The following is an 18,704-nucleotide window of genomic DNA, read 5'->3' as shown; positions in this document are numbered from 1 at the left end:
AATAGACCTGAGCACCAGGGCCTGATTTGCAAATGAATTACCTCTTGCCCGGCCCTCCCCTTCCCTCCCCTCTGTTCCCCCGTCTTCCTCCCTCTCTCGTTCCTTTCTGTGCGTGTTTTTTTTTTTTTTTTTTTTTTTGGGCCATTCGATGCCAAGATCATCTTTTTATATTGTGCCATGACAGATGCTGTGCCGGGCTGCCATTGTTCCCCATCAGTTTTCTGGGGCCGCGAGGAGAGCCAAAAGATTTCCACATGTGATTTTTAACACAAGCGTCCCCCCCTGCCGTACAGCCAAGTGCTTTCTTCTTTGTGTACCAGTACTGCAATCTACAGACTTTTGGAGCAGGAGGAAATGTTGGGGAGTGTCATTGTCTCCTTCTCAATAATGGAGAGGTATTTCTCTGATTAGGAAAGCTTCTAATTGGGAGATATGAAAAGGACCGCCTGCTATTGAAGAAACCGCGGGGAAATTGATTGCTCTCCATCTCTCCCTTTTGCCATTTCTCTCTCCGTCTTTGTCCTGCTCTCCCTCTATGTAACACACCAAAAAGAAGTCAATTTCTACCAAACTTGGCCCCGCCATTCAACTCCCTTCGGCACTGCGTCGGTGCGTATAGGCCAAGAAGAGGGGGATATGGGCGGTCTGTTGGGAGGGACACCCTTGGTCTTTGATGTTTTATGTGTGAGTGAATTTGACATGTTTTTCCCCCCTCCCCTTTTTTTCCCACAACTATGATGCACTGAGTTATTATTTCATCCTGAACTAAGTTGAAACACCATAGACATGATTAAATATTTTAATAACAAAAAAAAATTCATGAAATATTATTGAGTTACCATAACATAATTTTCACTGTCAACTGAGTTATGTTTCAGGACTTCATCACAAAAAAAAACACTGCTGCATTTAAGCCAAAGTTAGTCTTTTTAAAACAAAACAAAAAAATAAATTGCTGTGTACTTGTTGGCTTATTGTTGCAGCATTTTTCAGCTGCAGCTTTTGAAATAATTTTAATCATCATGAAAAGCAATAATTGTCCAGTGTTATTAGTTGTATTTCACATACTGTAGTTTTGATGTGATGTTTTTTTTTACAGGGGCAGTGATGCACACAGTGTGGTTGGAGGTACTACTGCTAATGGAATAGAAGAAATGTATCTTTTCAAAAGAACAAATCTCAAATATGTCACAGTTAGACTCAACAACGTATATTCATTTAAATTAATGACAAAGATGTCACATCATAAAAGATGTTTTTTCTTTTATAAAGCTTGCTCCTCAAGTGGAAGTTGTGGCACATTCATGTGTGTTGTTAAGTTGCCAGATTTTAACAGGTGTTGGTGTGTTTATTATGGAGAGTAGAAAAGGTCAAGCATAAATCCACGGCTTTCTTTGGTAGTCCTCCTTTTCTGACTTTTTATTGACTACACTCAACCCTCCGTCAGAGAAACATAAAGTGCTTTATTTGTTAGCCCCATTTTTAATGGACTGCCTCTCTTAACCATTTTGGGATTATATTGAAGCACAGCCCTCTTCAGTGGGAGGGGGGACAGCTTAAATATTTGTGTGCATGTGTACGTACACACAGGCTTTGAATTTGACAGAAAGCATAGAAGCATAAGTCTGTGTTTTGTTCCCTCTTGTGTGTTCTGCACAGAGTGACAGCCCCTGACGTACCCCTGCATTATCCCTTCCTGTGAGTTAGCGTGTGTGTTTGCCCCCCAGCCCTCCTCTTAGCTGTTAAAACCCTGAGAGGTAGCTCTGATAGTACCCACACAAGAATACAATTTCAATTTCAATTGGCAGCCCTGTTAAAAAGGAGCTATGGAGATGGCAATCAGGCCTGGGGGGAAGCTGAGCTCCCTGTATTATTGTATAGTGTGTGTGTGTGTGTGTGTGTGTGTGTGTGTGTGTGTGTGTGTGTGTGTGTACGTGCGTGTGCGTTCATGCGTGTGTGTGTTCATACGTGAGGGCCTCCATCCCTTGACTGTTTAATATCAAGCTTTTTACTTGCCTTGTAATTGTTAAATAGGCAGATGTCACTGATGCAGACTGTGTATTAGTGGAGTGTGTTTGTGTATGTGTGTGTGCGCACATGCATGCATACATGCTCTGGTGTCCCTATCCCTATCCCATTGACTCCAATAAATATTCCTGCCATTATATCAGAACTCAAACAACATATGAATTCTCAATGACATGCTTGACAAGGCAAGCAACCGTGGCAAATGGAGCGGAAACACACGCACACGCACACACATGCACACACACACACACGCGCACACACACACACACACTTATGAATGATGTCTCTTTCATAGTGTTACAGTGTCCCCACTTCTCTATCCTACTTTATTCTGCTCCTCTTGTCACTATCTTTGGCTGTTATCACAGTGAAAGCTAAAATCCGAGAGCCTGCTGAAAGAAAAAATGTGGTTCCTGTAACTGGTGCATCAAGAAAAATGCTGTGTGCTACTTGTGTCATGACCAGTATTATCAATGAAATACTTTCCTGCAGAAGAATTGTTTTTCTTCGTGGTCAAGCAAAGCATTACCCTTTTGTAATGTCAGAACATTGCACAAGTATTAAACGCAGAAGACATCACAACAAATACTTCAAGAGTAAATATAATGCAACCTGAGCGACACAGCCATAATTAGTGTCTGAATAATCACTGACAAGTTTAAGCAACCTCCCTAAAGTGCAGTTCAACCCTCTTAGGATTTCCCTGTCTTCCTTCCTTCCTTCCTCTATTTTACAAAAGTAAAATAAATACAGGCTTTTGACTGATGATCAGGGAAAACAAGCAATTTGAAGACATTATGGCAGGCTTATGACATTTTATGCAAATAGCGGTCTATATATCATTAATCTAAATGATATTATCCAAAATATTCAAGAACTAATGAATATAAATGTTAGTTTCCTAAATGCAGCGAATTAACAGTTGGCCTATCTTGCTACTCAGGATAAAGTTTTGATACGTTGACATATGACCTAATTATTTTCATTGTAATCAAGTAAATTCTCATCTTATGGATATAAACAAAGAGTTTTAAGGTAAATATAGACTTCACTATCCACTAATTTCAAATGTAGAGCTACGTCCATTAAATATGCTGTAACCACTTTTCAGTCCCTTTTTTATTACCCCCCACCCCAACACGTATGGTATACAACTGGTGACATACGGTACTCACACAAGTGTATGTATCCCATGCAAACAGCTGAAGTCACTGCCCTCTTAGTTAAACCAAGACTGTAGACAAATCAGTCCAGTCATCTGACCTTAATTCATGCATTACCAGGAGCAAAAAGAGCAGTTCCACAAGAAGATTAGCTTGATAACCATGTAATTCAAGTTTATTCTTCCCATACTATGTCCACACTACCATAGTTAGTAAAGTGCACTTCGGTAGTTAACGTCTCATTTAATTTACATTAAAGGGGTTAATGTAAGTTGAAGAGGAGAGCCATTTAAAGTGGGCCTTTTATGCAGTAAACATGAGCGGAACTGGCTAACGAAAGGGTTAAAGCTTCCACGCATGCGCACACACGCGCACGCACGCACGCACACACACACACACACACACACACACACACACACACACACACATCGGACAGCGGGCCTGAGAGGTAATGCATGGCTGATGAGTGCCGGGCTAATGGGCAGCTCTGTTAGCTGGAAATCAAATGACTGCCTCTGCATTTTAAGTTCCTCTGTCGCCTCCATTGACTGACTAAAGATATTCATCTCTGTCGTGTCAAGGGTTGGGGAAGAGGAGGAGTGGAGGAGAGGGTTCAACTAAAGAGAGGAAAAGAAAGAAAAAGAAAAAGGGGTGAGTGAGAAGAGGGGTGGGCATCTTAGAAGAACCTGAAGACCTAATGCAATTATTAGAAACTTGACCATAAATGACAACTCATCTGGTGCTGGCTCTGTAATTAATTGTGTGCTAGTAGAGTGCAGAGAGGGGGCTGCAGAGAGGAGGGGCAGGCGCGCAGGCACGGTGATTGTGAAATAACAGGTGAGGAGATGAAGTAAGATGAGGCAACAACGTAAAGATCCTCGCTGGATGAGACAGAAAAGGGTTTGGCCATAGTATAACAGAACATTTACTGTGAGTGATAGAGGCAGGAAAAAATGACGAACAAGACAGAAGAGATGGTGTTTGGGATTGGAAAAAGGAAAGTAGAAGAAAAAAATAAGAGAGGTGAAGGCATAGTGATGGATCGAGGGAACATGGCAGATTGATCAGTATTGACCTTGCCAAGGCTGAGTTTTACTTAATTGACCTCAGATAACTAATTAATTTTTCCTGGAACAACAGTACAGTGCTCTCTCTCAATCACCGCTGTACCTTGCCCGGCTGTGATGATAGCTTGCACACCACACATCACAAAACTCCCCAAAATATAATGATGGTTCACCACGACCTTGAAGATCTTCATCAGACAAAATAATGAACATGTGAGTGATGGTTGCCAGTTTTCACTGTCCAAGACATCTGAAGGTCAGATTTTGCACTATTTAATTTTTTGAGGCTTAAAAATCGCACTGTGCATATACTCATGTGAGGTGGCGTGTGGGCATTATCAGCCTTCTGCGATGTTTGTGTTTGAATCTGTTTTCTTTTTTTTGTCATCAAAACAATATTATACATTAAGACCCTTTGGTATTTAGTTGCTAAAAGACACATTAATGCAAGCTGTAAATATGCCGCAATTGGAACGGGATTTGATCTGCCTGACCACATCTGGAGGTCGTCTGGCTTGCATCGTGTCTGACTCAAATTTTAGGAAAGTGTAAACACAATCCATATAATCTGTTGGCAATATATACAAACATGACCAATAATTTATTGTTTGACACTAGCACACAGTTCTCAAATATGCGTTAAGCGGCGGTTGCTTACTTTTTAATTACTCTCTCATTCATAGCATTAATTATAGCTCAACCACAAACACATAAAAACAGCTTAATCATATCCATTTGTCCATTTTAGAGTACATGAAGCCAACACTGTCCTGAACCTTCACGTCATTAAGAGACTGCTGATAATTTTGACCTGTTAAGCCTTTCACTCCTTACTGGATTTTACTGTATTTTCTGCAGAACAAAACCAAGATTAGATCTCAGTGAGGATAACAGGAACACATGAAAAATGCTTGCAGTAAATGTAAACTTGAATCATTTATTGATAGATATCATGTCTGGTTTCAATTAGTTATATAGTTGACATCAAAGAAGTATTCATTAGCTAAAGCAAATATATTGAAGAGTTTAAATATATATTTGATTATTAATGTTCTATTAGTTAATCATAGTCTTTGTTCTTCTTGTGAGGTTTATTGAGACTTTGCGATGTTTTTTTTTCTCTCCACAGCCTAGTTTAATTAAACCTTAGAATATCCAGTGTCAAGAGATGTGTCTAGATTCTAGACACATCTCTTGTGCACTGAAGCTTTTTGTCTGTTCAGAAATCTGCACCTGCATCTAAATCTGCATTCTCCAAGAGAATGAAATGTTTTCTTTGTGGTCAGTGATCATTTTTAGCTATAAAAAAATCATTAAAACTTTTGAAAATGTAAAATAGAAAAGGAAAGAATAGAATGGAGTTTTTTTTGCGCAAGATCTTCTATAGCTGTACATGTAATGATGTTTTCATTACTGTAACGCTAAGGGATGGGAACCAAGGACTGACTAATTGGTACCAATACCTCACTTGGTCAGTGTTGAAGTATGGTGTTTGAATTGTCTTTGACAAACATGTTTTTTATCTTTAATGATGTGTTTAACATAAATCAGTCCCTTTTATCTGGCAAGTATCCCCTAATTATGTTGAAAGTATTTGCCCCACACAGATGTGAGTGGCCAGCAAACTATAGCTAACACTGCAGCCACACAAGCTTGATTATCTGGCTAGCTAACATTAACACTGCAGCTACTCAGACTTGACTATTTGAAGAGCTAATGCTAACACTGCCGCTACAAAGACTTTAGCAGCTGGCGAGCTAATACTGAAACTACAGCTACACAGACTTGACTCTTTGGTGAGCTAACGCTAAAACTGCAGCTACATAGACTTGATGAATGTATGAGCAAATAGCGTAAGACTGGTTTTCAGCTCATATCACCATTTGTTCTCTGTCCAAAAAGTTGCTGCAGTGTTGCACATTTTTGTTTTCTTTTAGGGGACCTCTGATATGACTTGTTTTTTTGCTGCCTCATGAAGCACATTAACTGTCAAGTAAAAAAACACAAGGGCTATTTGCTCTTACTGCATGTCTCTGAGTGTTTCTCTAGCAACCAATAATCTTTCAGAGAAGATTGTAGACTTCCCTCATTTAGAAAACAGTTACTGAATATGCCACAAACATTTCATCTGCACTGCGGCTCTGACAAAAAGAAGAAAAAAAGAAAGAAGTCGAAACAAGTCATGATTCGTGCCTTAATTCTTCAATTCCAAAACTGTGGCACTTCAGAAATAGTTTGTCAAAGGACACTGCGACAGAAAATGTCACATGAAAAGACATACAAGGCATTGAGTTGTCCAGTTTGTGGCAAAATATAATAACTTGAACAGTTTTCACATCTATTTTCTGCCATGGCTTTCATTTCTTCACCAAATTATAGAGAGCGGTATCCTTGATAGTATTTCCTGATAAGCAGTATTGGTATCTATAAAATCCCATCCCTTGAAATGCTTTTCATATTGTAGGAAATAACTTCTATAACTGTTTATTTGTAAAACTGATGCAACCCAGAAAAAAAAGCAAGCTATTCCATCATATTGATAGAACAAGTCATAAAATGCACTAATGGCTGAAAGCAATACCATTCATTGATTTGCAATATGGTTCACAATGGCATAACAGAAACTGAGATATTAAAGCAGGATTATTGTTAGCACTTAAATTTGGGACACATTCTTTGACAGCTGAGACATTAATATCATCCTAAGATGTGTGTTCTCATGTCACTCCCCCTACATACAGTAGCAATAAGTACATTTGGGGGGGGGGGGGGGGGTTTGAATTGAACTGAGTATGGGATATGGCTACCAGGATTGCTGTCACAGTCCATCACAAATATCTGGGTCTTTAATCTGTCTTTCAATATCTTCCCTTCACTGCCTTCCTCCACTGCTCCTGTCCGTCCATGCTGTCATCTGTCCCTCCCATCGTGTACTGTGGGCGTAACGTGCTCCTCTGGTGTAGCATGCAGGCCACAGTGTCTCTGAGGCCTTGTGCTACACCACCATTACTATCTGGCCTGCCTCCACTACAAATTGGATGAACAGGCACTGACACATTTTCAATATTATTACATTAAACCAAGTGGATTTTGATTGATAACCTAATATTGGCCTAATGCAAAACATCAATCATGGCAAGTATATTAATTATTTAATATTGTGGCGTAATTCAGAAATCGATGCCGCTGCTGCGTTGAAGGCACTGAGAATGAAGGGAGAGAGAGAGAGAGAGAGATAAGGAGAAAAGGGAAGCTCAGTCCCTGAAGACCTCAGCAGATTATATGATGTTTTGAAAAGAGAGATGAGGATGTAAAATGGTTAGTGTGTGTGTGTGTGTGTGTGTGTGTGTGTGTGTGTGTGTGTGTGTGTGTGTGTGTGTGTGTGTGTGTGTGTGTGTGTGTGTGTGTGTGCGTGTGTGTCTAATGGATAGAGCGTTCCCCTCAGCCCTGCTGCGGACAGCACTGGACAGCTTGCCATTGATGAAGTCAGGACAACAGATGAAAGAGCGGGAGATTAAATGCAAGTGAAGAGCTTTATAAAGGCTGGATCACAAAAATAAGACCGCAAAATGAAAAGGAGTGAGAGAGGGAGAGAGAGGAGAGGGAGAAGAAGGGGAATAAGTGGAGGGGGAGGCATTGAGCGCTGTCTCCCCTGTGTTAGATTGTTTCTCACTAATTGTGCTTCATTAGCGGATTACACACACTGTCACCACGGTAACAAATGTCTTGCTGTCTGGTTGCCGGGCGCCCATCATGTATAATGAATGTGGCGGGGTGTTTGTCAGTATGTAATGTAATTACAGCTAGATGAAGTTTGCCTTAAGTGGTTGACTTGTCTGCATGTGGCTCATTGACAGAGCCCAGAAAATACAAACATCCTTTCATCACTAACCTTTACTTCTTTTGCTTTATGATTTCCTTCGTTTGTTGATATTTGTGTTCAGCATATCTATCAGTTCTTGTGATCTTATTTAGAAGTGTTAATGGTTTGGGAATGGCTGAAGCTTATGGTTACATGTGTGGAACCTGGCATGATGGATAGATGGATGGGTAGATGGGGATGGGAAGGGGGGTGCCGAAGGTGGGATGGATTAGACAGTGTGTAATTTTAGAGATGGTATAGATTTACACTGTGATGCTGCTGGCTGCATTAGCAACTGAAGCCTGTCGATAAGCCTTACCTCAACGCGTGCGCGTGCACACACTCACACACACACACACACACACACACACACACACACACACATACACAGGATCACCATGGCCAGCATGGAGATGTCAGTAATGGGGACCAGAGTTGGATGGGGGTGCTAGGATCGGGGATGGAGGGGGATGCTGTTTGTGTTCTCTTGATCTTTTGATTTTCACTGCTGCAAATTTGAAATGTGCCAAAATTGCATCTATTATTTACTGCCAATTTGCTCTTTTTAAAACCGACCCCCCCCCCCACACCCCAACCCCCCTAACACACACACACACACACACACACACACACACACACACACACACACACACACACACACACACACACACACACACACACACAAAACACTGCAGTTCCCGAGCTTGTCATTCTGCCGTTGCTACCCTGATAATCATACACACATTTTTTTATTAATTCACAGATAGATACCAGTTCCCTCTCTGTTGTTGGAAATTATTGTTATGACTACCAGCAGTGTGGCGACATTAGTTAATCTGTGTGGTGTGTATACACACACACACACACACACATATACACACACACACATTCAAACTTCAGTCTGAAAGGTTAACTATTTGGACAAACTTAATTATCTGTTGGTTTTTTTTTCACCTTTTGATCAATCAAAACTCATTCGATATAACCAGGATGATTTTCTCTCTTCGACATTTCCACCTTCAATTTGAAATTAAAATAGGAAGATGCACAAATCTTCATTTTTTTGAGGTTCAATAAAGTATTTATGGCATCATGTTCTTGGTTACATCATTAGAATGTAGTAAACCACACAGCACTTCTTATTAAAAGAACAAAAAATGTCCATAAATCCATTAAATTGAAATGTATTCCAGAGAATTTTATTTGAACTGTGTATGGATCAGTATTTTGTCTCATGTTTTACTGATGCGCATTCATGGCCCATCATAATCTATGGAATGGACTCTGGATCAGTATGTGGATCATGATTATCATGACAATATCCAGTCTGTATGTGAAGTTGGAATCTTCATCCAAATCCAATATTTCAACTTGCCTCATTAGCAGTGCTGAAACACCAAATAAGCTTATCTAATAAAAAAAGGAAGTGAATAATTAGATAATATTTTAACAGTATTATTTTGTGTCTTATATAAGTAATACTAAAGGTTTTTGGCTTTGGCTTTGGTCATAATTCTTGTTATAGTTATTATTTTGCTTTTTCCTGTCTCCAAACCAAACAATGAATTCATGTATTTTCAGCCAGTCAGAATTAGCCACAGGTAATGGTCCAGTTGAATATGTTTAAATATTGACCAATGTGTACAGAAAGCATAGCAAATTGTGTGTGTGTGTGTGTGTGTGTGTGTGTGTGTGTGTGTGTGTGTGTGCAAAAATACTCATTTTTTTTAAATGAACTAATTTATGTGTCTGATTTACATTGGGGACATGTGTTGTGTTGCAGGGACGCTGGAAACATCAAAGGAGGATTAGAACATCTGGTAAGTTCCAATTGACAACCCCCCTTTATCCTACACACAAACACACACACACACTCTCACACACAAACACACACACAATTTGCTATCTGTATTTCTAATGAAAATCCCTGAATTTAAACTGAATACCCCCAGCTAACAGGTAAGTAGAGTGAGAAACAGTGAAATCAGAGAAACAGGTAGGGTAATGTCTACATGAGGGTCTATCTATTATGTTCGATAATCCACCATTTAATTTATCCTCAGCACATATTTATCAATGCATGCATGAAAGCAAGAAAAAAAAAGTTTGGGCTTGTAGGTATAACTATTAACACTGGATACACACACACATGCACGCGCACACACACACACCCTCCCTCCTCTCGTCAGAATAGACTCTATCCTGTCCTCTCTCACATCCGTGAGTCCTGGCACCTGCTGAAAACACTCTCCTGGGACAGCCTGAAAATTTAATGGCCGCTTCCGGGGCTTCTCTTGCTACTTGCTTTAATATGGGGTCACAGTGCTGTGCAACGAAGTGAGAAGGGTCTCTCTCCTCTTTTTGGGTGGGAGGGAGGCATGGTTTGATGTGCCCCATATTCCAGGGGATGAATTATAGACGGGGGTCAGTGAGGGTCCTGGTTCTCTGTGGATGTCACACGCCCTTGCCTCCCTGCATACTAAACTGCAGCTCCCAGCACCCTACGCAAATGACCCCCGCCCCACTGCGCACTACGCAAATGACCCTGAATATGCCACACAAATGTCTGACCTCTAGATTCAGAACAGTTCTCAGTTCTTAACTATCTACTTCAGCAAGAAATAGATCAGAGTAGTTGACCTCCGCTCATATCCTAAAATGGGATCCATTGTGTTTTCACCATTTCTGTCATACAATGTCAGATGTTCATTTTGTACATGACCAACATTTCCAATAATAATAATGTAAATGTACATGTAAAAGAAAACCTTGTAAGGTCCTCCGCATGCTCAGTTTCAAAGTTTCCGTCTACATTCAAAGCTGCAGAGACGCCTGTGTACAGTCACCGTCAGGCACAGCGCTGCCACAACATACAGGATTCATTCATCTTCCGTAAGTTGGCTTGCCAGAGGAAAGCAAAGAGGCTTGTTTCAGATAGAGAATAAACTGTGATGCAACATAAATGGCCGAATAAAATACCTTAAGGTAATAGTAAAAAGAAGTGACGGTCAGGCTTACTCATGAAAAAGAGCCTGGCTTTGGAATTTCTTAGATGCCCTTTTAAAATGCCATTCCACACCAGAGATCCCTTTTCCTTGTTTCCATTGTTTACTTTATCCTTTTAGGGCACTTGTTTTTTTTTCTACATTTTTATCACAGTTTTTTTTTTGACTCAGTGCAACTCTCCCTTCTTTTCTTTTTTTCAAATTCAACTACATGAAGAATTACGGTCAGATGGATGGCACTGTTGAGTATTGCTGGCGGACATAATATTTCGCCAGCATCGTGATAACATCCATCTGTCCTGTTCTCCTGAGCATGATATCACACTATCTCCTCCAAATTATTCGTAACCACTCTGATGTAGAACTGATTAACATTTCAGTATTCAAATGTCAAGGTCAGCATGACCCCACAAATCATATGTTTCCATGTTTCAACTCAGCTGCTAATTATGACAACATGTCAAACAAATATAGCATTTTAAATCAGGTCCAAGGTCAACCTCAAAATGAAATCTGATTGTTCTGCTAAAACACTTGCCCCAGAAACACTTTAAAGCAACCAAAAATTTTAATTGTCTGTAGGTTAGGATTGTAAGTCTTCAATATTATCCATTTAAAAGCATCATATGAAGCTTTAACAGGTAAAGAAAGTTGAGATTGGGAGGGACCAGTTGGCCACAATGTTGGTTTGGTATAGTTCAGGTTTGTAGATGTAATGATGTACTGCTCCATAAAATGTTGTGTGCATTATTCAGTAGAGGATTACATGCATAAACAGCATTAATCAATATACCGGTACGTGTATAGGCAAGCATCAGCATGCCTGTCTAATGATGAGATAAGTCGTTCTCTGAAAGCTATGTGGAATAATGGGAACTACTTTACACAAGACATAAATGAGTACAAGGCAGTGTCGACAAACACCAAATGAGTACAGTATAACTGTTACTTATCACTGATTTGTTCTGTTTTAAGACATAACTACATTGAATTAATGTTCTGTGTATCATGATAAGATTTTTAACAAGTTATTTGGACCAGCATTGTTGTCTTTCTCACATTCATGTCATCCCAAGTATATTTGTGTTTAAGTTTCTTGGCAGGGCTCTGTGCAGGCTCATGCAATTTGAGTATTTTTGCACCAAGTGGACCTGTAGGGACAGACTTTAACATGTGTTCATTTGATTCTTCGGTACTGCTGTGTCTTTATACTCATCAGGATTAAGCATTACACATTAGCACACACAGAGCGACACCTGCAAGCACATATTTATGTCCGCCATTGCATATTTTGTGTCTATTTTTCAGCGAATTTCAATATCTGAACACTGACTTTTTGAATTTATGGGAGTGTTTATGCTTATGGGGAGATTGCATCCCAGTAGTCCACTGCCTGGGGAGCGCAAGACTCTGATTACGATTCGGGACAGAGAACTGTAAATAATGGAGCACGTCCCCCCCTGAGGTAGAGTTGCAGAGCTGTTCGGAATGTTGTTTCTCCTCAATCCTTCACACATACATCCCTGTAGATTTCTAAACAGGCATTTATGAGTCTCCGTTGATGTACTGCTCTTAAGATTAGTGCCTCAGCCGTACTGACACTTATCACAGTCTCGCCAAGTTCCAGCCATATTATGCCTCTAGCCAGCTGCCTTGAACCTGATCTCTTAAGGAATCACTTTTTATGTTATTAAATGATAATTACTTTGTAGTGTCATTATAAATCCTTGGCAGTTCTGGCCAGTAACTGTCAACTCTCTGTTCATATAATTCTGGCGCTTGATTTTTCTTGATGAATGCAAACATTGCCTCCTCCTTTAAAGTTAACTGGGTGAGTTGAATGACTGCTGCGGTAATTAGGTGGGCAATTAAGATCTATGTAGTATGAAGTTTGTTTTATTGTTTGTGTTTGTTTTGTTTTCATATTTCAGCAGATTGACTGAACGCAATCAGTAGCAATGCGGAGAAAAAGACTGAAGTTAATTGCTCCCAGTGCTCCACGTTAGTCTCTTCTTTTGTGTATACACACACACACACACACACACACACACACACACACACACATAAAGCACAGACGAGAGTCCGACGATTCAATGCTCTGGGAGAAATGGAGAGATAGAGTAAGAGGTGGCCCACAGCTGCTAATCAGTCCAACTTCCAGAGTGAAGTGGAAAAAAGCCAGCAGCTCTATCAATACAAGAAGAATCAGCCTCATCGGGATTACTGGCTCAATTTGCAGCTGTACCCACCATTCTAGCATGCACACTGCCTGGAGATGGATAGAATGAGAAGAGAAGGGGAGAGGAAGAAGAGGGGCTAGCGCTAGACATGACTAGTCTGAGGGTAGGGTTTGAATGGGACATAATGTTGGAGGCTCTGTTCAGAGGTCAGTCTAGAGTTGTAAGTTCAGCCATGACTCAGAGCAAACAGGTGTAACAAGTCTGTGTTAGCATGAGAAATGATGCCTTTCTGGTGGAACAGAAGAAAAAAAGGTCATCTTTTAGTTACTAGAGAGTAGAATTGTTTTCATATGACATATTAGGCACAGCAGTTTTGTATAATGGGGTTATTTTGGTATCTAACCAGCAATAACTGATTGATTCAAACAGGTGTATGTCTGTGGTTTGTGGAGGAGGTTAAGGATTCCCCACTCCTTGTATTCATTCAAGGCCCTGCTATGAAAAAGAACACAAATCACCCTCTTTGGATTATTGCAGTTCAAATGAGAATGAAGCACCAAAATAAAGCAGTTGGACCTCTTTTCGAACGTATAAAGCCTGCAAAAGATTCTAGCTTCAAGCATTAAGAAGCATCCAGAGGTTGCATCTTAATGCATCTCAAAGGATGCATTTTTTGAGACGATATTCTGAGAAGGCCTGGGCCACCAATATAATCAATGAAAAGTACATCAAACAGCTTGGATGGAAAGATCCACTCTGTATCATTTTGATATGTTCTCCTGTTCCCCACCCTTTTTGCTCATGTGATTGTCGATTGACAGTTTAACTGGCGTTCCACCAATCAAACCTTTGTATGTTTTTGGACAGAGTCAGACATCACCTGGTCTTTTAATTATTGTGAAACTGATGATACCAAATCTTTTCTCTTTTAAATATTATAGCTTTTTGTTTAATGTCCTTGTAACAGAAATATTTGATTATTTGAAGATGAAAAGCTTACATCAGTTTTAATGTCCTGAAGAAAGTTCCTAAAGGAACCCTGTATGATATATATTTTAGTTACATATTCTCTTCTGATTTAGGATTTTACTTTGTTCTTTCTATTAGAAAAAAAAAATTCCCAGTTTTTATTTTTTTGTTGCAAACATTTGACATTTGACATTTAGATTTGGTTTTCTTTTCTGAAACGTTAGCAGGGGACAAAGGCCTTCTTTTTATAATGCATCACCAGGGCACTGTCCATACCTGTCTTCTTTCAGAGATGGCTGATGTGGTCCAAGTGTCCCTTAGTGAGTTGAAGAGTTTACTGAGGCAAATAGCCTGGTTGTCCTACTGACAGATAGAAATCAGCAGCTGTAGGCTGAACAACACACATTCTTAAGAATGTGACAAATATGACATCTCTGGATAAGCCATTGAGTTGACCCGTAGTCATGGTTTATTATACGAGAAGTTAAAGTGCATTTGGAGCATCTCAGTTCTTTATTTCTGTACTTTGTCTTCCTTTTTTGTCCCTTTTTCTCTTTTCTCCGTCTCTCTGTTTTCTTAGATTTGATTCTATTTGATAAGAAAAGATAAAAACAAAGACTCTGGGCATAGAGAGGAAGGATGGGGATGGGTCAGTGGGTGGGGTGTTGATAATCTGCAAACAGGTTTCCATGCTTATTACACTAATGATATCATGTTATTTGATGTGGCAGCGGGGGTTGGGAGGATATGGGAGCTCGGGTGGAGGCGGGGGATCTCTCTCTCTCATCTTGACGGCGCAGCTAAATGATGGAGTAATTTGAGTGACCCTGACTTGGGGCAGGCCCAGACATAATTGCATGTCATTCTGGCACAAAGTGGGGGGGGGGGGTCATCACATTGCTTGTTTTTCTCCTTCGCATGCCTACCTGTAACAGTCTTGCTCTCATGTTGCCTGTCTCACCATAGCCAGTTTGTCGATTGTTTCCAAAAAAACACCCCCCAAACAAAAGAGAGATTTTCAAATGATGATATTACATTAAGCGCAGAGATCTCATATATCAAAATGTGAGAACTACTCCCTTACTGTATGTGCTTCATCTTAATGGTATCACTGGATGTCAAGGGCATGGAGGAAATTAAATCGGAAAGTGCAGATAGACCAAAGAAGATATTATCTCTGGATGATTGCAGTTTTGATAGGTATTCCAGTGAATTTCATTTTCTCCGGATGGGGAGAAGATGAGTTAGCCTGCAGATTTGCTCATTTTTCTTCTACATGATTTATGTGAGTTGAGTGTAAACCCCCCACCATTCCCATTCAAGCCTGCTGCCTCCCCCTTTATCAGGAATACATACATGCATGCGCCCCCACACACACACACACACGCACACATACAGTGCACTAAATGAACGTCTTTGAGTTATCTTGATTGGTGCAGTTTATGTGTCCATGTATGCGCACTGTTTGTGCAGTTGTAGATGGGCAAATCACAGTATGTGGGGTTTGTGTATTTGTACAAACATGGATGTTTTTGTGTGTGTTGTATGTATGAATACACGCGCTTCAGATAGCAGCAGAGCCATCAGAGGGAATGATTCCAGGGAGACGGGGGAGTGTCATTACTCAGGCTTGTTTACATTCTAAATACGTAATGAAATCTTGTTGGTAATAATGACGGGAATAAAAGTTTGGGAAATTGTAAAAGTGGTGAAGTTTGAGAAATGAGCCCCAGCCTGTGAAATAGCATTTGGGGGCAGGAAACGACATTATTATGCAGTGCTCCTGCCTGCCTGAGACATGAAGATGAACTGCTGGCGGGCCATAAAATGCTGTTAGCGCTAGCCTGAAGTATGGCACATTGTAAAAGAGCCCTGATCCCATATTGCCATTATATATAAAAGTATAGCCATACACAACATTATTTTTCATATAAGATGAGCTCAGAAACAGTGGCTGTGGCCCCCAAATACATACACTGATAGGAAGGTTTTTTCCCCTCCTTATAAAATATATAAATAAACATATTGCCATGGATCCCATCTCTGCCCTGATCTTATAGACCCTGATATTAAAAACAGAAATATTGCATTTTCTAGGAGCTCTGTTTTCCCATGTCCTCTTTTGGGTATGGGATATATCTGCTAGTTTGTTTTGGGGAAGGAAGAAGTGGAGATGCAGAGGGAGCCCAAGCAGAATGCAACAAATGAAAGAAAATGGAGAGCAATGACAACTTTGAAAATACTTGAAGTACTTGGAGAGCACATACCTCAGCAAATGCCCATTAAATATTTCCTCAAAACATTGACTTTTGTATTATATAAATATCATCATGACATTGTACATTGTTTTATTGACATATGTTTATGTTACAATTTATACATTCATCACCAAGGTCTTCATGCATAAGGTAAACTGTTGAATATTAATATTTGAATCTATAAATTTGAGAGGTATGGCTCCAGCTCACTATTCAAGTAATACCTCTGCTCAATAAATAAAGAGAGCAAATACTCATCACAGTGTAACTCCCAGTCAGTTACACCTCTGGGATGTCAACCTGTCCAATTAAGAAGTCATAATGATTGTGAATCAATTTCACCTGCTGTGGTGCAAATGGGACAGACAGCAGGTGGAGATGCAATTTTGAAGACAACCCCTGTAAAGGAATGGTTTTGCAAGTGGTAGCAAGAGACCATTTCCCTCTCCTTATCCTGTCTTGCTGATTATTGGCTAGTTTTGCATTTTTCCAGTGTCCTTGCTACTATTGGTGGAGCAGTAACTGCAGTCCATAGAAGTTGCTAAGGAAGTGCACCTTCTCCAGGATGGCACATCCCCACGCGCTATGGCCAGAGGGTTTGCTGTGTCTCCCAACACAGTATTAAGAGAGTGGAAGAGATATCAGGAGACAGGCTGGTATACCAGGAGAGGTGGAGGGGGCTGTTGGAGGATAACAACCCAGCAGGACTGCTATCTCCTTTTTGGTGAAAGGAGGAACAGGAGGAACACTGCCAGAGCCCTACAAAATGACCTCCAGCAGGCCATTTGAGTGCATGCTTCTGCCCAAACTGTCAGAAACAGACTGCATGGGTGGCTTAAGAGCCTGACATCCACAAGTAGGGCCTGTGCTCACAGCCCTTCACCATGCAGCCAGATTAGCATTTGCCAAAGAACACCGGCATTGGCAGATTGGCCATTGGTACCCTGTTCTCTCCACACAGATGAGAGCAAGTTCATACTGAGCGCATATGACAGATGTAAGAGTCAGAGGGGCTGTGGAGAACGTTCTGCTGCTTGCAGCATCCACCAGCATGACTAGTGTGAAGGTCCGTCAGTGATGATTTGGGGAGGCATATCTCATATGCAGGTCTCATCAGTAGCATGCCCAGATGTTGTAGGGAGTGCATGGAGGCACATGCAGGCCATAAACACTACTGAGACACATTATGAGTTGTCTTGAGGAAATTCACAGAAGTTGGATCAGCCTGTCATCAAATTTTCTTCTTATTTTATTTCACTTTTATTTTGAGTACCGTAGTATGGTTTTGAATCCAGTCCTCATTGGGTTAATGATGTTGCTTTCCATCGATCACTCTAAAGGTATTTCGTTCTTAATGAATTACACTATGACATCATTAAAGATTTGCCACTGTAATATTTCATTAATCAACATCTCAGATGTGTGATTTGAGTGTTCCCTTAATTTTATTTTCCAGCAGTGTACATGAACGGGTTTGAAGAGTCTCACCAAAACTCTAGCTTTGAATGTAGAAACCATCCATTAAGAATACCGGTCATGTTATTGGTGGACAGTAATTTTGAACAGTTGATTTTTTGGGGGGTTTTATTATGTCAAGAATTAATATTTTAAGGCCGAAATATCTGCGAGGTCTTTGTTAAACTTCCCAGACATCAAGGTATTGTAATTGGCAGACCTGGATCAGCTGGGTGGGCTCAACTATTGTCATAGGTTGCCAAAGTGATGCAAACTTCTTCATTTCTGCTGAATGAAACTCAATCAGCTGATTGATCCACATACTTCTGTGAATGTATCTGGGTCCTAGTAAAAACAAGTCTATGTGTTTGTTATCAAGCTGTTTTCATCTCTACAGCTATCGCTATCCACAAGACTGCATGATTAAACACAAAGATAGCTTTTCAAACCAAGCTATCTGGATTTGTTTCTTAGCATCCATGAAAAATGTTTTTTATCACATTGCACATTAGATGGTTTAATCTTCATATACGGAACCATGGACAAATCAAGAGGCTCTGTTGAACAAAGTTATTTACATTATCTGGGGAAATACATTTAGTTCAAAAAAGATTCGGTGTTCATTTAGTTCTGAAAAACCTGATCTCACTGTCCAATCCAGTCAAAACTGGAAAATAATTTGTGTATCCGTCCTTAAAGGTACCGAAATTCAGTGGG

The 18,704-nt window shown here is 40.2% G+C and overlaps 1 protein-coding gene across 2 annotated transcripts in view; it reads left to right on the top strand.

The window, feature by feature from the left end:
• Nucleotides 1–18,704, top strand: part of rsrc1 (arginine/serine-rich coiled-coil 1) — a 119,342-nt gene that overhangs the window by 35,141 nt on the left and 65,497 nt on the right. For both annotated transcript variants that reach the window (XM_086216210.1, XM_086216211.1), the window contains exon 5: nt 9,904–9,940. In XM_086216210.1, the coding sequence (XP_086072336.1) occupies nt 9,904–9,940 (37 nt within the window). The remainder of the gene's footprint in view (nt 1–9,903; nt 9,941–18,704) is intronic.

This window comes from Aulostomus chinensis, chromosome 10, assembly GCF_037954235.1.
Source record: "Aulostomus chinensis isolate RoL2024-O1b breed Wild chromosome 10, RoL_Achi_v1.0, whole genome shotgun sequence".
NCBI classification, from domain to species: Eukaryota; Metazoa; Chordata; class Actinopteri; order Syngnathiformes; family Aulostomidae; genus Aulostomus; species Aulostomus chinensis.
Note: the sequence above shows the minus strand (reverse complement) of the source record. Positions and strands in the feature narration are given on the sequence as shown.